Below are 23,037 nucleotides of genomic sequence, written 5' to 3' on the forward strand. Positions count from 1 at the left end.
ACACTTATTTTAAATAATTTATCAACAACTTTTACCCTCTGGCAGGAGATTCAGATTGCCCAGGACCAAATCAAACAGACTTAAAAATTCTTTTATAACTCACGCCATCACCCAACTTAATTTACAACTCAAAAAATGAACAGCTGTTCCACTCCCCACTCTCCACACTACATCCTCAGTCCCCCCCAGGGTATTTGTGTGTACTTTGTGTGCTGTGTCCTAGCTGTGTTTTTGTGCTCTGTGTTTTTGTGCCTTTTATGTTTTATGTTTCTTGGTTTTATTCCCCCCCTGTGAAGCAAATTTCCCCTCCGCGGGATAATAAAATGAAATTGAATTGAATTGAAGGATCAATCAATACTTCACTATGTCAAAAACGAATTTTGCTTACTGCACTAACAGCAGCAAAAAAGATAATTGCAGTAAGATGGAAACCACCACACACACTTAACATCTCCCATTGGTATCTGACCTTCCTTGAAATGATCTACCTGGAAATATCTACAGCCCCAATCCATAATGAAAAACAACAAAATATTTTATTTTGGTTTATGGCAGCAGATAAAATGAATGCCAAACTTGAAATATGTATTTAAAATTGACATAGATTACCTTGGTGCACCTATCCTTGTCCAGTTTTTGATATTATGTTTTCCCTTTCTTTTATTTTGTCCTTTGTTCTATCATCTTTATAGTATCTGTTTTTCTGCATTATCAATTTTTTTTTTTTTTTCATCGAATGCTTAGGTCCAAGGGGTGGGTTTGGAAGGGGCTGAGAATATGTGCTAATGCTTGTTTAACATCATTGTGGATGCCACCGTTGATAAGAAAATAGTGAAAAATAAATAAAAACATTTGATAACAAAATTATTTTTTTTATGTCAACAGGTATTTCCATGTATATATTTTTGTTTTTATGGTCATATTACATTGTTGTAACCCTTTTTTGCCTTTTTTGTGACGTCTTTGGGGAAATAATGATGATTGAATGGCATGAGTCCAGTCATCTCTCTTTACCTCATTCACTCCATTTGTGGAGATGCGTTTTTTGTCATATCAAATACTCTTAGCTGATTGGTCAAGATTCCCCTCGGCGTTGTGGCCCCGCCCCTCCCCGCCCTGGCCCCGCCCCCTCCCAGAACCTTCTCTTCAGCTGCTGCTTGTTCCGCCACGCGGTGTCAAGATGATCGGCCAGCAAGTCCTAGTGCTCAGTAAGTACTCTTATCAACAACAACTTAACATTCTAGTCCGGTCTAGCATTCACCGGCTACCGTAAACCTGTCACCTGGGTCCCTGCTTGTAGTCCCACAGGGCCGTTGGTGGAACAAAGCAGGACGGAGCTAAGCATGTGCTAACTGGGCGGGTTCTTTCTACCACTAATACACGCACAATCTGTTTCTATGGCCGTAGCATTGTTTCCCTTGTTTGCATGTTGTCCACATGTTAAATGACCGCGGGCCGGTCTGGTACTGGTCTGGTACCGGTCTGGTACCGTCTCCACCACCGGTACCGGCATCAGCAGCGAGGCTGGAGCGCATGGAGATGCTAGGCTAAACCCTGATTCATGGTCCCGCGTTTAGTCGACGGCGTAGTTACGGCGTAGTGTACGCAGCGACACGCAACGTACGGTGGGCATCGCCGCGTATCCTACGCCATGGCTCTGCGTCGGTGTAACGCGGAACCATAAATCAGCCTCCACTTGGGCTAAACTGTTCCCGTTACTCAGCATTACTACGCAGCTAGAGAAGAACAAACTCATGACTAATGCAGCACCAGTAGCGTTTAACGTTGATTAAAACTGAGTTTTAATGAGTGTTTAATCTTGTGTGTGTTGCGTCATGATGGAGTATTATGTGTCTGAGCTGCTAATGTTAGCCACACTTTAATGGACAAAAATAGTGTCTTTAAGGGCTTTTAAGCTTTTTCTATAAATGAAATAATACAAAGACACATTATCATCAATATCGTTATGATAATTAAGAATAATATTTTACCAAATAAATGCCCCCCGCTCTTTTTTTTTTTGTTGTACAACTGGAGCCACTTTTGCTGTATTGTAATTATCAACTTATTGACACCAACGTCTAAAAAATGACGATCTGCTTGTAACATTGCTTTAAAAAAAATATACAGGACTGTCTCAGAAAATTAGAATATTGTGATAAAATTTTCTGTAATGCAATTTAAAAAAAAAAAAAAAAAAAAAAATATGTCATACATTCTGGATTCATTACAAATCAACTAAAATATTGCAAGCCTTTTATTATTGTAATATTGCTGATTATGACTTACAGAATGATCAGCAATATTAAAATAATAAAAGGCTTGCAATATTTCAGTTGATTTGTAATGAATCCAGAATGTATGACGTTTTTGTAATTGCATTACAGAAAATCACAATATTGTAATTTTCTGAGACAGTCCTGTATATTTATTCTCCTTTCGGCTTTTCCCTTCAGGGATCGCCACATCGAATCAGTTTCCTCCATCTGAGCCTGTCTTCTGCATCCTCTTCTCTTTCCCCAACTACCTTCATGTCTTTCACTACATCTATAAACCTCCTCTTTGGTTCCTCTGGTTCTTCTGCCTGGCACTTCAAAACTCAGCTCCTTCTACCAATATATTCACCATCTCTCCTCTGGACATGCACCATCTCAGTCTGGCCTCCCCTTTTTATTTATTTTATATATATATATATATATATATATATATATATATATATATATATAATAGATTACACAATTTTTTTTACATGTTAATCAGCGATTAAGAAGCTTACTGGTATTATGACAGCACAGTTGTGTTCAACTCCTTTTCACATGGAACTCCTGACTCTTTCTGTGTGGGTTTTCTCTGGGTACTCCAGCTTCTTCCCGCAGTCCAAACACGTGTGTGAGGTTTATTGATAATCCTAGATTTAATTGTTGATTTTAAATTGCACGTGTGTGGGGTTTGAGTGTGTGGAGTTGTCTTTCCATATAAGGCCTTGTAATGTCCAGGGTGCAACCCTGCCTTCTGCAAGAAAACCCTGGGATAGGCTCCAGCAGAAAAGGCCAGTGTAGATAGATGGAGATCGGTTTTGTTTAATTTCTGTTCTGCATTTTCAACTGAACATTTGGACATACTGTAAATTACATTTTCTAACCCCTGAAGCATATTATTCAGCACACATGAGAGCACAGCACACAGACAGAAAATTACTGCTCACCTTTTATGATCAAATACTTACCGTAGATTTCCTTCATCTGCAGTCCACCATGTTGTGTCATCATTTGATTTATAGTGAGAAGCTAGAGTGGTTTATGCTGTTAATGTTTCCAGCTGTGATTTTTTCAAGAAATTATTGGAGCATTTGAATATGATCAGCTCACTCAGCCCCTTTATCAGCAACTCATTCAGTTATTTTAATCTATATGCAAATTAACAGTATACAGCATTACCCTTAGCCAGTTTTGAAATAAAAGCCTCTTCCAGTTCTTTTGTTGTTGATGTTAACGTCAATTCTGTTGGCTTGTGTCTCTTTAGACCAGAATGTGAAGAGAGAGTCGGGACGCAAGGTCCAGACTGGAAACATCAATGCTGCAAAGGTCAGTTTCTGCTGAATACTGAATGTTGTTCTTTTGGCTGCTTTTTCTCAAAAGCCTCTTTCCTAAAAGGCCTTAACTTATCTGATGCATCAAAGATGAAGCAGTCTGAGGCAGCTCTTCAGTCTGGTTTTCAAGCCTCTCATACAAGACATGATGTAGTAAGCATTATGCACAGCTTCCTAAAAAAAAAAAGTGTAATTGCCATCAGTATATTTATTTTTAGGTCTGTTTACGGTCCGTGTACTTCGCGGCCATCCGTCTTTTGTTTTGAAATGACAAAATAAAAATAGAGAAATAATCCGTTTCCCATATTTTGTTTTGATAATAAAAAACGGAAAACGGATCGTTATCCATTATCCGTTATCTGATTTCATTGATATGTTTGAAAATCGAAATTGGGAATTAAAACAGCGAGTGGAAAACTCTTTTCTCTATTTCCTATTCGTTTCCAAGGATACTGAAAACAAGGATTGGACAAATGGGGGGATTGCACATGCGCAGTAATAAATGAAGAAAGTTGTTTCTGGTTCTTTTGTTCATCAGATTGAAAATTAACAGTTTTAGATTTTTTTTAATGTTGAAACGGAAAATAAATCAAATATAAACCTGGGAGTGAAACATGAGTTTAATCTGTAATCTGTCTTCACTCCGTCATGAAACTGCAGTGATGTTGTGACAGTCCGTTCAGCTGCAGCGTCCAATCAATAATCAATAACATGTACTGAACTCTAACATATTGTCCCCCCCCCCCCCCCTTTGATCCGACCTGGTCAACATGAGTTCCAAGTTGGTGGTTTGGTTTTTAACCTCTCTGTTTGTTTATTTCAGACCATTGCAGATGTGATCAGGACCTGCCTTGGCCCACGGGCCATGATGAAGGTCAGATTCCCTCAGTAACCTCAACATAGACAGTTATGTGGAAGTTATGACATACACCAGTGAATTACATTTGTAACATCCAGTTTGTTTCCTTCGTCCAGATGCTTCTGGACCCCACAGGAGGAATTGTGATGACTAATGATGGAAATGCCATCCTTAGAGAGGTCGGGACACATTTACAAATCTAGCCGTACAAACGGTTTGGGAGAGTCAGCGTTTGCTCATTAACATCCTGCTTCTTCCTGGCAACAGATTCAGGTGCAGCATCCTGCAGCCAAGTCCATGATTGAGATCAGCCGCACCCAGGACGAAGAGGTGGGAGACGGGACCACTTCAGTCATCATTCTGGGTGAGGAGAAGATTTAAAAATGAAATGCCATCTGGTCCTTCACAGAGGGAATAATCCACATCATCTAACATCTATCCGTCTGTCTGTCTTTGCTTGTGTGTGTCTCAGCTGGAGAGATGTTGTCTGTAGCTGAACAGTTCCTGGAGCAGCAAATGCATCCGACCGTGATCATCAGCGCTTACAGACAAGCTCTGGAGGACATCCTGGAAACTCTGAAGGAAATTAGGTACACTTTATTCACTATAATCCAGTGTTCCTCCACTGTTTTCCTGTCAGCACGGGAAGATTAGAGTTTGCTAACACTTAATCTGTGAGCAGTTTGTCTTGATAGTATTTCTCTGAGTAACAACAGTTACATTTCTGTTGTGCATTCATCTGCCAGTTTCTTTTTGTACAATTTTTAAAAGTGAGATATCTACAATGCAATCCATTCCCCTCACACTCTTAACCTAGATGAGCTTCTAAATACACATTATAATTTGAATGCTGTTCAGATATTTATTTATTTTTTTATTGCCATATTGTTATATTCCATATTATTGCCATGGCTTAAAAAAAAAACAACTAGTTGTGTTGCAACATTTAATGCCTTTTAAGCACTTACATTCATTTGAGAATTTATACTTGCAGTTCCATTGCAAATTATTGGCTTTCCCCCCTAATGTTTATGAATATTCTCAAATAGTGATGCACCGAAATGAAAATTTGTGACCGAAACCGAAAATAATAATAAACACTTGGCCGAATACCGAACATGGTTCTTCAGCAGTTTTTCATTTATTTTGCCAATTTTTTTCACCATTGCATAAATCAAATGCATTTGATTTAGGCATGCTTTTCAAAGAAAAAAATCTTTTACAAAATTACAAGGTAGAAAATATTTATTGTCCCAGCATTATGTTGTTTTGGTTCCACCTCCTGGTGAATGTTGGTAAAATTCTTATGGGGTTAGTTTTTGGTTGGCCAACGATTTATGTAGTGCGCAACGTTACGGGACGGAGCGGCCAGTCTATTTCCTTATATTACAACGCCGTTATTAATTGTTCGTTTTTTTCCCCCACTTATTCCACCGAACACCGAAAGTGTTTTTTTTTTTTGCCATTTTCGGCCGAACAATTTCGGTTACCGAAAAATCGGTGCATCACTATTCTCAAATATAATAGTTTGTCAGTCATGTGTCTCCAGGTTTGAAAGATAAAAGTAGAGAAATGTCACAAAAGAGGTCCTTAGTTAAATGTACAGCAATTTAACATTATTCATTTCACAGAGAGAGAAATAATTACTGTTATAACTACACAGCTTCTTCTTCTTTTTCATAATAACATTGTGTAACTGTGTAACATTGTACCGGTCCTCCTCAGCACCCCTGTGGACACGTCAGACCGCTCCATGATGCTGAAGATCGTCCACTCTGCCATCAACACCAAAGCTCTGAACCGCTGGTCAGAACTGGCCTGCGGCATCGCCCTGGACGCTGTTCGTACGGTGGAGCTGGAGGAGAACGGCCGCAAAGAGATCAACATCAAGAAGTACGCCAAGGTGGAGAAGGTACGACCATCCGACCACCTCCACCGTACCCAACACTTTATCTCAGGAATGTTCACAACCAGAGGTTTTATCTGACCGTTTGAAGCTCCATCATGATTGCTTTGCTTCACTCAGGTTCCAGGTGGGATCATTGAAGACTCGTATGTCCTGAAGGGTGTGATGGTAAACAAAGACATTACCCACCCCAGAATGAGACGGATGATCAAAAACCCCCGGATCGTCCTGCTGGACTGTTCTCTGGAGTACAAGAAGGGAGAGAGCCAGGTACAACGCAGCAACGCAGCGCAGCAGCACTACTGCAACACACACCACAGCATTACTGCAACACACACCACAGCATTACTGCAACACACACCACAGCATTACTGCAACACACACCACAGCATTACTGCAACACACACCACAGCATTACTGTCTGCAACACACACCACAGCATTACTGTCTGCAACACACACCACAGCATTACTGCAACACACCACAGCATTACTGCAACACACTAGCGCAGTGTTTGATTGAACTGTTCACCTGCAGACCGACATAGAGATCAGCAAGGAGGAAGACTTTGCCAAGATCCTGCAGATGGAGGAAGACTACATCCAGCAGATCTGTGAGGACATCATCCGCATCAAACCAGATCTGATCTTCACTGAGAAAGGCATCTCAGGTAGGAACCTAGAATCACACCCTCTTCAGGTGCTGTCCTGTTACTACCAAGCAGTGTTAAGCCTGAATTATGGTTCTGCGTCAAACCAACGCAGAGCACACGCCGTCACCGTGACGCCGTCGTGAACCTTCAGACTTCTCCGTCACTCCATTTCTCTGCAGTGCAGTTCCCCCCGTGACCGCTAGTTCGGGATCTTTTCCTGAATGGTTTAACCAACCTTTTCCGGTCACAGTGAATCAAAGAGATAAGGACAACTATTGTGCAAAAAACCAAAACAAAAAAAATAACACATACACGAAGAAAGCACTGAAGAGAGCACTGAAAGTTCACGACTGCTTCAAACCGGAAACCGGAAATGACGCAGAACCATAACTCAGCCTTTACACAAATCAGACAGAACGCTGGAGTAATGGATTAGATTTATATCACGCTTTATAAAGCGCTCACACCGGTTCCATTATTCATTCATGTCTTATTCCTACTTGATGATGGTAAAGTACATGTGGAGCCACCGCTGCCCCGAGGCAGAGTGACAGAAACGTGGCAGACGATCCGCACCAGCAGCCTCTCCGACCACCATCACAACATTCACACACATTCACACACCAGCGGTGCCATCACTGGTGTGTGTGAAGGGTCTTGCCCAAAGACGCAACAACAGATGACTAGGGAGGCAGGGTTTGAACCAGGTTTGAACTTCAATCATTAGAGCAGTGGTCCCCAACCCCCGGGCCCCGGTTAGTTAGTCTTTCTAAATTCATTTAAGTTTCATTTAACTTAAATACAGACCGACGCAGCTGCTGCTCGGTCGGTTACCGTTAACCACAATACATGAGTAACCATGGCAACCAAACTCAATATGCACATAAATACGGCATAAAATTTGCAAAGAAAACAAATCCTTATCAGCAGGTGCTTTTTGTGTCAGTTAGGCTCCACTTTAAAGCGACACTACGTAACTTTTCCACCGTAATATCATATTTCCAGAGTCATTGTGATGGAACATCAACTTCCAACAGGTTTAATGAACCTCTGTCATGATCTGAGGGGTCTGTATCTCCTTCACTGGCACTATGTAACTTTGTGGCATGGTAGGAACCCTGCCACACTAAAAAACTACACATCTTTACGACTTTGACTGCTTTACAGCATACGTCACTTCCCCCTCCTTCCCGATTCGCAGTCGAGACGAAAATGGGCGGGGCTTGGAGCTCAGAGCTCCGCAGAAGCTGGTAACCCGTTGCTGCTGCAGCAGCTCCACACAACAGACGTGGGGAAAAGATCCTAATGGTTTAACTTTTCAACGGTTTCCTGCTCGGAGGCAGAACCACGCAGGCCAAGTATCTGATATAACAAAGTAAAAGAGTGAAAGAGTCGTCGGCTCGCTTTGGATCGCGGCTGTAACGACCAAACACCTTCCACACAGTAAAGCCTGAATTATGGTTCTGTGTTAAATCGACGCAGACCTACGGCGTAGGGTACGCGGCGACACGCAACGTACGGTGCGTGTCGCCGCGTACCCTACGCCGTAGGCTCTGCGTCGATTTAACACAGAACCATTAACAGCCTTAAACCACAAACACTCACACAGACGGGTCGGATCAAAACACGGGATTTATTCCCCACTTCGCCAGCTAAACGCAGTTGCTGGCCAGCTCTCTGCGGTGCAATTAACCCCAATCTTCAGATAAAACTAGTTTTTTGAGGAAAAAATATTAACTCTTATTTGTAGCTGCAGAGGAAAAAAATAATCTCACGAGGAAAAAAAAATATTGCTCACGCCTCGGAGCCTCTTCAACATAATATAGCAGTCAAAAAAAAGAAAAGAGAAGTAAGAGTAATACAAAACATGTACTGTATGTTGTACTATTATACAAATTTATTGAAACACATGGCTCTTCAGTAGGGATTTCATATGGATCCAGACCGTTAATAATCATTATTTTCTCCATATACCGCTCCCTGGCTTCCTTGTTTAAGGTATCCCGGTAAATTCCAGTTCCTTTCCAGCAGTTTAACATCTTTTTTTTTGCGTTCTGTCTGTTGACTTGGTGAAACAGAAAAGCGTCCCGTCTTCTCTCATCAAAACAAATGCAGCGACGGGACAGGAGTTTTCCAGCAGTACGCGCTGGTGCTCATGGGAAACGTAGTGTTCTTTCTGGTAAAACACTACCGCTTTTGTCCAAAAGATGCCGCCAAACTCAGAAAAGCTGAAAGTTACGTTGTGCTGCTTTAACATTCCCGACACTAGTTTAGTCTTGCAGACACACTTTCTACTGCCGTTAAACTTTTACCATTAAAGTCCGAAGCGCTGGATGTTGACGAGGTCTCGGCGAGATGCCTTCAAAATAAAACCACTAAATATTAGTCTCCTTAATATATAACACATAAAATAAAAGCCTGGCTTTAAATAAAGTTAATGAGAAAACAAACATAAAAACACATTTATAGAAATACTCATATTAAAGGTCATTTACAATTTCCATTTTTATTTATTTTTTTAAAATTACGTTTTATTATTATTATAATAATAGAGAAAATCCCACAGTTTTTAATGTTGATCTTGTCATTTTATTTAGTTTCGGCTACACCTTTAGATTGGGCCGTGAAAATATTGTCAGACATTAAACCGGTCCTGGTTCAGAAAAGGTTAGAGATCAGTGCATTAGATGACCTGCTCTACCACCTGAGCCACTGCCACCCCCAGAATAAGTCAACAAAACATTAAATGGGTAGAGTACGCCGTACTGGCATTGACAGAGGTTGGCCAGATCAACATGATTGTATTTTAAAGGCAGAACATCTTGGAGTTGTCATCAAAAAACAAGATTCACCAATTTGTAATGTGTGTTTCTCTGTCAGATCTGGCTCAGCACTACCTGGTGAAGGCAAACATCACCGCCATCCGCCGCGTCAGGAAGAGTGACAACAACCGCATTGCCAGGTTCGTTGGTTTTTCACACTGCAGTTGTTCCTCAGGAGACACTGGCAGCAGAGAAATGTCTTAAATAATGTTCTCTTTTCCTCTTAGGGCATGTGGGGCCCGCATCGTGAGCCGGACAGACGAGCTGCGTGAGGAGGACGTGGGTCTGGGAGCAGGGCTGTTCGAGGTGAAGAAGATCGGAGATGAGTACTTCACCTTTGTGACTGAGTGTAAAGACCCTAAAGCCTGCACCATCCTGCTGAGAGGAGCCAGCAAGGAGATCCTGGCGGTGAGTTTCTACCCTGGTAAATGACTTATAGTATTCAGGTAAACCTGGCCGGCCTCTAACAGCGTCATGGTTGCAGGAGGTGGAGAGGAACCTGCAGGACGCCATGCAGGTGTGTCGTAACGTGCTGCTGGACCCGTCCCTGCTGCCGGGTGGAGGAGCCGTGGAGATGGCCGTGTCCAAGAGGCTGACGGAGCGTTCCCGCGGCCTGACCGGGGTGGAGCAGTGGCCGTACCGCGCTGTGGCCCAGGCCTTGGAGATCATCCCCCGAACCCTCATCCAGAACTGTGGAGCCTCCACCATCCGGGTCCTGACATCACTCCGGGTAAAATAATCATAAAAATAAGTCTTTTCCCATTTTTAAAAAAGAGTGAAGTATTCATGGTAAGAGTTAGTTATAACCCACTTGAGCATTGAAACCTTTAACCCATGTGCTGTCTTCGGGTCGAGGAAGGAAGGAGGAAGAGAAGAAGGGAAGGAGGGAGGGAGGGAGGGAGGGGAAAAAGGAGGGAGGGAGGGAAAGAGGAAGGGAAAAAAGAAAGAAAGAAGGAAGGAAGGGAAAAAAGGAGGAAGGGAGGAAGGAAGGGAAAAAAGGAGGAAGGGAGGAAGGAAGGGAAAAAAGGAGGAAGGGAGTAAGGAAGGGGAAAAAAGGAGTAAGGAAGGGGAAAAAAGGAGGAAGGAAGGGAAAAAAGAAGGAAGGAAGGGAAAAATGAAAGAAGGAAGGGGAAGAGAGAAAAGAGGAAGGGAGAAGGAAGGAGAGAGCAGGAGGAAAGAAGGAACAGGAGAATTAGGTCATTTTGACCCAAAGACAGTACCAGGGTTAATAAATAATTTAAAGAATAACAGCCTGCGGTTAAAGCTTGTGGTTTGTATTTCTGCAGGGTGTCATTAATATTGTGTTATTGTCTCCGTGTGTTTAGGCCAAACACACTCAGGAAAACAGTGTGAGTTGGGGCGTTGATGGAGAGACCGGCTGTCTGTCCGACATGTCTGTCCTCGGCATCTGGGAGCCGCTGGCCGTCAAAGCTCAGACCTACAAGACTGCTATGGAGGTCAGAAACACTCAGAGATCATTCTAACCAACACTGATCATTCATGATACTGACGGGGGTTTGCACGGGTCACTCATGTTTTGCAGACTGCCATCTTGTTGCTACGCATCGACGACATCGTCTCTGGCCACAAGAAGAAGGACAAAGACGAGGCGATGGGAGGACAGGGAGCAGAGTAGATGTGTAGATCCAGGATGAAGCAGAACAACATCAGTCCGGCAGCGTGCTTGTGTATTTCTGTGTGTTTATGTGTGTGCGGGGACCAGACGCCTCTCTGAAACTTAATAATAAAACAACGTTAGGAACCTGATTGTTTTCTTGGGTTTCATTTATGTACCTGCTTCTCTTGTCTTTGTGCAGTAAAGACGTCAGGTTGTCAGGTTCGGACCTGAACACGTTTATTGATATGATTTTGAAATAAACACTGAAATAAGCTGTTTTTTGTGACAGTTCAGTTGAATTATGGGCAGAGAATGAAAAATGCATGACAAAAACGGTCTTTATATATTATTATATTACAGGACTGTCTCAGAAAATTAGAATATTGTGATAAAGTTCTTTTATTTTCTGTAATGCAATTTTAAAAAACAAAAACAAATCAACTGAAATATTGCAAGCCTTTTATCATTTTAATATTGCTGATTATGGTTTACAGTTTAAGATTAAGATTCCCAGAATATTCTAATATTTTGAGATAGGATATTTGAGTTTTCTTAAATTGCCATGATCATCAATATTAAAATATTAAAAGGCTTGCAATATTTCAGTTGATTTGTAATGAATCCAGAATGTATGACATTTTTGCATTACAGAAAATAAAGGACTTTATCACAATATTTTAATTTTCTGAGACAGTCCTGTAGTTGTCCCTGCTGGCTCTCCATCCCAGGCAGGTTTCAGGATCTGGAGATCATGTGAAAAACTTCAACACAGCTCAATATTATATAACACTGTGGTTGAATATGGCATCGGGAAAGGAATTTGTACAACTACGGGTGTTGCCAGAATTTTCAAATCCTAAAACCTGCTCAAGCAACTTAATAAAATGAGCATGTACAGAGAGATTTATAAAAAAAAGTCATGATTTAATTGTTAAAGAAGGCATGGTAAACGGTGATTCTTGAGTTACAGGTGTCAAAGCTTCAGTTTTAATACAGTTGAAGGTTTTTAACTGAAATGCATATCAAAAGAAACATCTCAAATAAAGAGGGATCTGATTTGTTTCAAACATCTATATAAAGTTTCAATGTTTTGTCAGATGCTGTATGTTTAATATACAGTAAAAATACAGGTAATAAAATAGAATAACAAAAATAAACAGTCCACAGTAATTAAAAAGCAAACTAAGTTTTAATATTTACAGTATTTGGATTTTAAATATATAAGTATATAAACACAAAGATCAAGTATTTTCTTTTGATAATCTTAGGATGCCATACAATTGAGCTCAATCTCATTAATTTAGGTACTTTCAAATACGTAATTTTATTCAATGGATCTTCTAATCAACCACCTGATTGAACATAATTATAATCATTTAATCATTGCCTATTATCCGTCATTCATATGTTAATGTTGTCATTTAAATCGTTGGGAAATGAATGATTGGTGGCAGAAAAGCAATGGATGGGATTAGTTCTACTTCATTGTGCCAGTCTGACATTAATACAAGTCCTGCCCAGGACACATTAATCTAAGGTTGAACTCTTATTGTGGTTGTTGGAGATAAGTGACTAACGTGACAAATGTTCTTGATCACCAGCTAATCAGCCATTATGTTAGAATGCTGAAGCCATTTATCATCATTGGATTGGCCTCTTGTTCCCTTATTGCACTGGAAAACCAAAAACCATCTCCTACTAACTCCTGGCTAACAGACTTTATGTCCTTTCTCTTTAGAGAAAATTAAGTATAGTATATGGGGCTGCTCTCAAACTTTTGATAAAACTCGGGGTCCATACTCTGGTTTATTAACTGCATACACTATCTGGAAGCTTAGGTAAATTGACTTTGCTTTCATATTTATTGAATTATTTACATGCATTTCTCTTTTTATAACTACAAATAGACTACATTGTATGATAATCGCAAGATGTGGGGATGGTTGTTTCCCCAGACTTTATGTGCAATGAATCATGCTTGCAGACTGGATTCATTTATTAATCTTAAATTAGAATTTTTTTATTTATATTTATATATATATATATATGTGTAATATATTGTAAATATATGAGTGTGTTTTTCTATACTCTCCTTTTGATTGTTATTATTATTTTGATTATTAATATTATTTTTAATTATGGATGAGACTTCTAAACTTCTTAACTACATGCTGAATGATTCATCCAAATACATATGGAAAAAAGAAAATATGGGTGACATCTACTGAGTTCTTAATTTATATGTATTTCAATACTGCATTGGTAGTTAATTATCTTCAAATATACAGGACTGTCTCAGAAAATTAGAATATTGTGATAAAGTCCTTTATTTTCTGTAATGCAAATTCTGGATTCATTACAAATCAACTGAAATATTGCAAGCCTTTTATTATTTTAATATTGCCGATCATGGCTTACAGTTTAAGAAAACTCAAATATCCTATCTCAAAAAATTAGAATATTCTGGGAATCTTAATCTTAAACTGTAAGCCATAATCATCAATATTAAAATAATAAAAGGCTTGCAATATTTCAGTTGATTTGTAATGAATCCAGAATGTATGACATTTTAGTTTTTTTAATTGCATTACAGAAAATAAAGAACTTTATAACAATATTCTAATTTTCTGAGACAGTCCTGTATTTCAATACTGCATTAGTAGTTAATTATCTTCAAATATATTTAAATACTGCTCATTTATTCGTTCTCCCTTTTTTTTCCTCTTTACCTCACAATTAGGGGCGTGGTCTCTCTGTCACGTGGCCCACGGTGCTCTCTGTCAGCTGACTAGAAGGGAGTCACGTGACCCGCGGTTCCCAGTTGTCACAACAGTCATGGCGACTGCAGGGAAGACGCAGAGTGGAGGAGTTTGTGTGATTCTTTTACTTGTTTGTGTTTTGAATTCGTGTCAAAGTTTACTTTACAGAGCGGAGACGTCCAAAAGACAGGTAAGGAAACACTTGGAACTGGTTTAAATTGACCATATTAGGCGAAAACAAAAAGAAGAAAGGGCAGGAAGTGAAAGTGTTGACCAGAATTTAACTTCTAACCCCAGTTTTACCAAAGCTTAAATGACAATCGTTGTATGTATATAAACCTGAAGTACGGATTATTTTATATTAAGCTTTGTTTTTGGAATTTTGTGCAAATTTCGATTCAGCGTGTCAGGAATCGGTTTTTGCACCCTTTTATTAATTGTAGTAAAATATATTTATATGTTGTTTCAAATGTACAACTTTCAGCTCTTAAATGATTGAACCTGAAGTCTGAAACGTGCAGCTCGAATATAAGTTCTTAGTTCTTTTTTGGAAGGCCATCGAACCTTTTTAACTTAATTCCCTTATATTGAAATTTGAGAGAATTTCTTCACTTCTACAACTACTACTTTTTAAAAGACGTCCTGTCCCGTATTTCAATTTGCCTTGATACATTTAATGAATGAGTTTATTGAATGTTTAGACGTTCAAATACATTCCTGTTTTAATCTTTTAAATGTGAAGAAAGTATCCGGATGATATTAAAATAGTTAATGCAATTGGTTAACTAAAATAGCTAGATACTAACTATTTAATGTACTTTTGAATATGTCTCAGACAAATTTGAATATTGTGATAAAGTTCTTTATTTTCTGCAATGCAATTTAAAAAAAACAAAAATGTCATACATTCTGGATTCATTACAAATCAACTGAAATATTGCAAGCCTTTTATTATTTTAATATTGCTGATCATGGCTTACAGTTTAAGATTAAGATTCCCAGAATATTCTAATTTTTTGAGATAGGATATTTGAGTTTTCTTAAACTGTAAACCATGCTGTAATCCAGAATGTATGACATTTTTGTTTTTGTAATTGCATTAAAGAAAATCACAATATTATAATTTTCTGAGACAGTCCTGTACATGCTCAATTATTTTATGGTTTTAAAGTACTGAGTGAAACATAATGGTTTAATATTTATTTCCTGCAGATTACAAGTTACACACACACACACACACACACACACACACACACACACAAAAGACAACAGACAATCATGTGACCTGATCAATAATCTTATCAGAATAAAGTCTCTAAACGTTTCTCATTTCCCCTCAATGATAACATCTTCTTTTGAATGTAAAGCGTATTTCAATGGAACAATGAAACGATCAGCTTTTGATCAAGGATGGATTTGCACTCATCTGTTTTTAATGTCCCTTTCTTCTTCTTCTGCTGCAGCTTGTGGTGCAGTTGAATCCGGGCACCAACTCGACGCCCCCTGGTGGAGACTTGCTGCATGTGCGGGCTGTGGGAGACAACGACACGCTGCACTTCCTGTTCTGCAGCCAGGGGGCGCCAACGCTGCTGATCGTCCACACCAACTCTTCCTCGTCTACTGTCAAGGTCTGGGGGCATTCTTGTGTTGATGTAAAACATTAGTATTGTTCTCAACTGACCTAAAGCAAGTGTGCTTGTCTATATTATATATTATATATATAATAATATTATTACAGCAGAAGTTTCATCAGTTTTCTGGCCTTGGTCAGTCGTGTGTTAACACAATGCAAAGGAGGAAAGACATCAGCTAGCATCGTAGAAAAGCAATTGATGCTGTCTATACATCTTGAAAAGGTTTTCAGGCTGTTTCCAGGCAATTAGTTGTCAATCATTCACATTGACAAAATGTTTTTTTACAAATGAAAATAGTCAAAACAGTGCTCAGAAATCCAAATAAATAAAAATAAAGGAGAAAGAAAACATTGCTACATCTTAGACTCAATAGGCCCCAGTTAGTATATTAAATGTGAAAGCTCACTTTAGTACAGTGAGGAAAAAGGTTTGCCTTTTATTTTTTAGAGAGAATCCGAAAGAGGGAAGAACAAAGTTGTTGCAGTGGCGCTGTCAAATTCCAGACCTCAATTTGATTGAATTACTGAAACAGGACCATTGGAAAACTGTCCATATCTGAATATCTGTTAACTTCAAATGAACTGCAACAATCCTGTAAGGAAGAATGGGTCACAATTTCTTAAAAAAAAAACAAAAAAACTACAGTCTACAAGAGCTCTTTGCATGTATCAGTAGAGTTCACTCTGCAGTGAGTGCAACATGTAGACTCATATTTTAGCATGAACCTAAATGTTGTGTAAGTTGTTTCTCTCTGTCTTACTCTCTTTTAACTAAATCTGTGTTAATGTATATTTATATTTAATGACTAACCAGCAAACATGAACATAAAATATCACACATAAAACACTTGATGCAACATGCAGTTCAGCCAGACTTCTTCCTCCAACCCTACAATTATGTATATTTCTGATACAATTTATAAAGAGTCGTTAAATTAGTCCTTTTTCTTACATTTTTATTAATTAAAAAAATATTTATATTGTGTTTAATGTGTGTTTAAAACAGCCATATAGAATGAGTTTTTAAAGGTTTTTTGTGTTTGTGTGTCAGATTGACTTGATATTCGCTCGTGTGTCTAAAAGGTGGGTTTTGTTTTCCGTTTCAGGTGAACTGGCCCCAGTTTTTGGCTCGTAACAGCAGTGGCAGCCTGACGGTGGAGCCGCAGAGCAGCATCCTCTACAGCACGGCCGTGGTCTTCACTCGGGTCAGAACCATCTTCAAACATACAGGACTGTATCAGAAAATCAGAATATTGTGATTTTCTGTAATGCAATTACAAAAACAAAAATGTCATACATTCTGGATTAATTAAAAATCAGCTGAAACATTACAAGCCTTTTATTATTTTAATATTGCTGATCATGGTTTACAGCTTAAGAAAACTCAAATATCCTATCTCAAAAAATTTGAATATTCTGGGAATCTTAATCTTAAACTGTAAGCCATAATCAGCAATATTAAAATAATAAAAGGCTTGCAATATTTCAGTTGATTTGTAATGAATCCAGAATGTATGACATTTTAGTTTTTTTAATTGCATTACAGAAAATAAAGAACCTTATCACAATATTCTAATTCTCTGAGACAGTCCTGTAATGGATTAAGAGGAACATCCTTGTGTGTGTTTCTTGAGTAAAGCTTGTTTTTAATGAATGATTTCTAATGTAAACTCTCTCCTCAGCTGTGGGAGTACGACGATGTAAACGACACGGCCAAGCCGACGTCCAGCCTGGACTTTTACCCTCCGTACCGGCTGCAGGACTTCACCTGGTCCCGCCTGCGTCTGTCTGGCCCCGTGGCCGAGCTCTGTGGAGCCGGCCCGACCTTTACCAACGGATCTGTGTGCCTGCAGGTCTGTCTGTTTACTCTGAGCAGAAACAGTTAATTGAAATGATTTGAAACAATGACTACGTTTACATGCGGTCAAAGTTCAGGTTATTGCTAATATTCCGGTTACTGAAACATTGGGAATATTCAGTTTACATGGTAATTAATCATTAGGATATCTGGATCAAACCAGCGACGCACGGAGAACATCATGACACAATTCCCGTCATTTCCACTTCTTCTTCCTGTATCCAAATTCAAAACAAATGCTGCTTCATGCAACTTTTCTCTCACCTTCTTGTAAATCTTCTATCCCGGTACTTTCTACCGTCTACAAATGCAGAAATGTTCATATCCTTCATTACATTTATGAAGTGATTAGTCTCCTCCTGGTCTTGTGTTTCTCCGTGTTTATAAGAACTTCCTGGACTCAAAAGACCAGGATTCCTTGTGAACAGAGAATGAGCAGAAAACAACTTCCTGTTCCGTTTGATGGGGATATTCTGTTTGGCGTTTACATGACCCAATATTCAGGTTTTAAAAGGAGTAACCCAGGGCTCATATTGGGGTTTTTAAAAACCTGAATATGAGCAAATTCTGGTTATTCAAAGGGGTTATTGGTGTTTACATGGCCGTGCAAATTCAGGTTATTGCTAATATTTGGGTTTTAAAAGGGTTATTGATGCATGGAAACGCAGTCAATAATGAAATGATAGAAAGTTCATCAAGTGTTTTGTTTTGTGTTTCTCCCCAGCTGTCGGTGTTTGACTCGGATGGGCGTGCAGAGTCGTGGCCCCGCCTCCTGCACTCAGGTAACTCCTCCCAGGTGCAGGTGTGGCTGGACGGCGTGTCGCCACAGTCTCCTAACTCCCGGTTCCTGCTGGAGCTGGAGGCCGTGGGGGGAGTTTATCCTCTGAGCAGGGTGGACGTCCGTCGCTCCATCGATGACGAGTTCACACCATCAATATTCCAGGTGACCACGCTGAAATGCACAATACAACTGAGATGGCTTTTAAAGTGATTGAAACTGAGCCTCAGTCTATCAGAATTAGAACCAGATAGTTTAAAAGTGTGTGTGTGTGGTGAGTCTTATTGTTAGGCAAATACAATCTAAGACAAATAAAGGCAACACCAAACATTTCTAACTTTTTTTCATTGTGCCTTTATTTATTATTAATTATTTAAATTTAATTTATGTATTATTCCATCCATCCATCTTCTTCCACTTATCTGTTCCCGGGTCGCGGGGGCAGCAGTCTCAGCAGAGATGCCCAGACTTCCTTCCTCCAGCTCTTCTTCCTCCATCTCTTCCTCCTCCAGCTCTTCTTCCTCCATCTCTTCCTCCTCCAGCTCTTCTTCCTCCAGCTCTTCTTCCTCCAGCTCTTCTTCCACCATCTCTTCCTCCTCCAGCTCTTCTTCCTCCAGCTCCTCCTTCCTCCAGCTCCTCCTTCCTCCAGCTCTTCTTCCTCCAGCTCTTCCTTCCTCCAGCTCCTCCTTCCTCCATCTCTTCCTTCCTCCAGCTCTTCCTTCCTCCAGCTCTTCCTTCCTCCAGCTCTTCCTTCCTCCAGCTCCTCCTTCCTCCAGCTCCTCCTTCCTCCAGCTCCTCCTTCCTCCAGCTCTTCCTTCCTCCAGCTCCTCCTTCCTCCAGCTCCTCCTTCCTCCAGCTCTTCTTCCTCCAGCTCTTCCTTCCTCCAGCTCCTCCTTCCTCCAGCTCCTCCTTCCTCCAGCTCTTCCGTGGGAGAGTCCGAGAGACAGAAGCTGTGTTCGAAATCGCCCCCCTATCCCCTATATAGTGCACTACATAGTGTGCACGCCATTTTGTAGTGCTGTTCGAATTCTCTACACTACATTTCGTCCACTACCTCGTTCACTATAAAATACCCACAATGCACCGCAAAAGTTAGTGTACAACCCATGTACCCTACTTTTTACTCACGTATACCACAATGCAATGCTGTCATGTTTTGTCTGAGGAGAAGAAGGAGATGAAGAAAAAATGGCATCTGAACAGGAGGCGGGGGAGCGCGGGAGCGCTTTACTTACTTATAATGTAATGTCGTGAGCAGTTCTAGCTGAGGATTGGAACACACAACAGTAGTTGACAAAAGCACACTTCTACACCATTCATTTTCAACAATTTATTGACACAGAAGTATCAGATCCCGGAGCTGTTCGGAGTGGTTACATGTTGCATGTCGCGTCCGCTATGCCACAGGAACATCCGGCGCATTTACTGACGCAAACACGTTAAAAAAATTTACATTGTAGTGTCCGAAATCTCCTCTGGTCATGCACTATGTAGTGCACTATGTAGGGAGTAGGGAGTGAGTGAACGAGTGGAAGATTTCGAACACAGCTATAGTCTCTCCAGCGTGTCCTGGGTCTTCCCCGGGGTCTCCTCCCGGAGGGACATGCCTGGAACACCTCCCTAGGGAGGAGGGACATGCCTGGAACTCCTCCCTAGGGAGGATGGACATGCCTGGAACTCCTCCCTAGGGAGGAGGGACATGCCTGGAACACCTCCCTAGGGAGGAGGGACATGCCTGGAACTCCTCCCTAGGGACGAGGGACATGCCTGGAACTCCTCCCTAGGGACGAGGGACATGCCTGGAACTCCTCCCTAGGGACGAGGGACATGCCTGGAACTCCTCCATAGGGACGAGGGACATGCCTGGAACTCCTCCCTAGGGACGAGGGACATGTCTGGAACACCCCCCTAGGGAGGAGGGACATGCCTGGAACACCTCTCCAGGGACATGCCGGGAACACCTCTCTAGGGACGAGGGACATGCCTGGAACACCTCCCTAGGGAGGAGGGACATGCCTGGAACACTTCCCTAGGGAGGAGGGACATGCCTGGAACACCTCTCTAGGGACGAGGGACATGCCTGGAACACCTCTCTAGGGACGAGGGACATGCCTGGAACACCTCTCTAGGGACGAGGGACATGCCTGGAACACCTCCCTAGGGACGAGGGACATGCCTGGAACACCTCCCTGACCCTAGGGACGAGGGACATGCCTGGAACACCTCCCTAGGGACGAGGGACATGCCTGGAACACCTCCCTAGGGACGAGGGACATGCCTGGAACACCTCCCTAGGGAGGAGGGACATGCCTGGAACACCTCCCTAGGGAGGAGGGACATGCAGGTTGGGCATGTAGGTTACAAGCAGCAACCTGGGAAAAGAGAAATAACTGTAAATAACAATGACCTTTGTCCCGTTATGGATTCTCTTGTGATCTCACCCTCTCCTCTGACTCCCCAGGTGTCTCAGTGGGTTTCGTCTGCAAACGGCAGCTCGGATGTACGGAGTTTTGTCCAGTGGAAACCGGTGGCGTACCGCCAGCCCCATCCAGCTCTGGAGGACGCCACGCCGTGCCGTTACTCCCAACCGCAGCTGCAGAGTGGGAACACGACGACAGCCTCATCCGGTCTGATCCAAGCCTTCTACAACGACCCGGAGGTTACGGGACTGAACGTGAGCTTCGGCATCGCAGGAGAACCATTTTACAACAGCACCAAATACCTCAGCTGGTCAGTTTGATTCATTGTTGATCAGTTTGAATCTGAATGCGACGGACACTGACTGTGTTTCCATGCATCAATAATCATTTTAAAACCTGAATATTGGCAATAACCCGAATTTGCACGGCCATGTAAACACCAATAACCCCTTTGAATAACCCGAATTTGCTCATATTCCGGTTTTTAAAACCCCAATATGAGCCCTGGGTTACTCCTTTTAACACCCGAATATTGGGTCATGTAAACGCCAAACGGAATATCCCCATCAAACGGAACAGGAAGTTGTTTTCTGCACATGCTCTGTTCACAAGGAATCCTGGTCTTTTGAGTCCAGGAAGTTCTTATAAACACGGAGAAACAAGACCAGGAGGAGACTAATCACTTCATAAATGTAATGAAGGATATGAACATTTCTGCATTTGTAGACGGTAGAAAGTACCGGGATAGAAGATTTACAAGAAGGTGAGAGAAAAGTTGCACGAAGCAGCATTTGTTTTGAATTTTGATACAGGAAGAAGAAGCAGAAATGACGGGAATTGTGTCATGATGTTCTCCGTGCGTCGCTGGTTTGATCCAGATATCCTGAATGATTAATTACCATGGAAACGGAATATTCCCAATGTTTCAGTAACCGGAATATTAGCAATAACCCGAATTTTGACTGCATGTAAACGTAGTCACTGAGCTTGTGTGTTCTCTCCGTCCTCCAGGACGTTGGTGGTCGGAGTGGGCTCTCCTCCCGTCGACTCCTTCTCCCCGCTGGTTCTCACCATCATGACGGTGGGACTGGGCGCTCCCATGGTGCTGCTGTTGTTGGGCGGAGTCTTCCTCTGCCTTCATAAACGGAGGGAAGCCTCAAGTACGACCTACGAGCCAATCAACTGACGGACGTGTCCCGATGAGACTCCAGAGACTCTTTTAGACGAAAAGTTTTAGAAAAACTTGACAGAAACCATTAACAGTCCAGGCAATTGTGAAGCAAGAGAACTTTTTTCTTCCATGGCACATATTTCATGTGAGATTTGAAATTCTGACTCTTTTTTTCCAGCGATTGATAACTCAGATCAGTTAGCCATTTGATTTGATCATCTGAAGGCACAAAATGTGACAAAGTGGTAGACGTGTCAGCCCACCGCTGGTCATTAGTGCAGTAAATCAAACATGACAGCTCTGTGCAGGACGGGTATTACTAAATAGAGCGGCTTCAATCCCTGAGATTCAGTTTTATTGTCTTGTGTAAAAACCTGCACACAAAATGTGTGGAAGCGAAAGCTATTCCTTTCAGGGGTGCAAAGGTTTTTTATTAAAAAAGAAAAAAGTGAATTGATAAAGTTTTGGCTTTTAAAAGAATTATTGTGCATCCTATTACATTTCTATGAAAAAGCTGTTTCAGAAAAATCCAGTCTAATAAAAACCTGTCCATTAACATTTTTGATCCAGGTTCATTTCTTGTCAAGTCACAACTAATAAGTGCTGCTAAGCCTAATCAAGTAATATTATTACTCTTATTTAATATGCAAAACCAGGGATGAACATTCACACGTGTTTGATCAGCTCTCCAAACTACAGAATTGGCTCCATTTCCAAACTCGTTCACCTAACGACTAACAGGACAAATACAGGACTGTCTCAGAAAATTAGAATATTGTGAAGTCCTTTATTTTCTGTAATGCAAAAATGTAATCATTCTGGATTCATTACAAATCAAGTGAAATATTGCAAGCCTTTTATTATTTTAATATTGCTGATCATGGCTTACAGCTTAAGAAAACTCAAATATCCTATCTCAAAAAATTAGAATATTCTGGGAATCTTAATATTAAACTAAGCCACAATCAGCAA

General features: G+C 41.0%; 2 protein-coding genes across 2 annotated transcripts; both read left to right on the forward strand.

The window, feature by feature from the left end:
* The first annotated feature begins 1,117 nt into the window (after positions 1-1,117).
* cct3 (chaperonin containing TCP1, subunit 3 (gamma)) lies at positions 1,118-11,595 on the forward strand. Its single transcript, XM_061742047.1, has 14 exons — positions 1,118-1,208; positions 3,523-3,584; positions 4,413-4,463; positions 4,565-4,627; positions 4,716-4,812; positions 4,921-5,038; positions 6,174-6,360; positions 6,475-6,624; positions 6,892-7,024; positions 9,887-9,968; positions 10,056-10,236; positions 10,313-10,558; positions 11,154-11,285; positions 11,372-11,595. The coding sequence occupies exons 1-14, from the start codon at positions 1,181-1,183 to the stop codon at positions 11,462-11,464; spliced, it is 1,623 nt and encodes a 540-aa protein (XP_061598031.1). The 5' UTR covers positions 1,118-1,180; the 3' UTR covers positions 11,465-11,595.
* A 2,642-nt stretch (positions 11,596-14,237) lies between these two features.
* glmp (glycosylated lysosomal membrane protein) lies at positions 14,238-22,623 on the forward strand. The gene is made up of 7 exons (XM_061742048.1): positions 14,238-14,395; positions 15,669-15,833; positions 16,945-17,043; positions 17,521-17,691; positions 18,421-18,639; positions 20,936-21,204; positions 21,906-22,623. Exons 1-7 carry the CDS (start codon positions 14,282-14,284, stop codon positions 22,078-22,080), a joined length of 1,212 nt encoding a protein of 403 aa, XP_061598032.1. The 5' UTR covers positions 14,238-14,281; the 3' UTR covers positions 22,081-22,623.
* The last annotated feature ends 414 nt before the right edge of the window (positions 22,624-23,037 follow it).

This window comes from Cololabis saira, chromosome 15, assembly GCF_033807715.1.
Source record: "Cololabis saira isolate AMF1-May2022 chromosome 15, fColSai1.1, whole genome shotgun sequence".
NCBI lineage: Eukaryota > Metazoa > Chordata > Actinopteri > Beloniformes > Belonidae > Cololabis > Cololabis saira.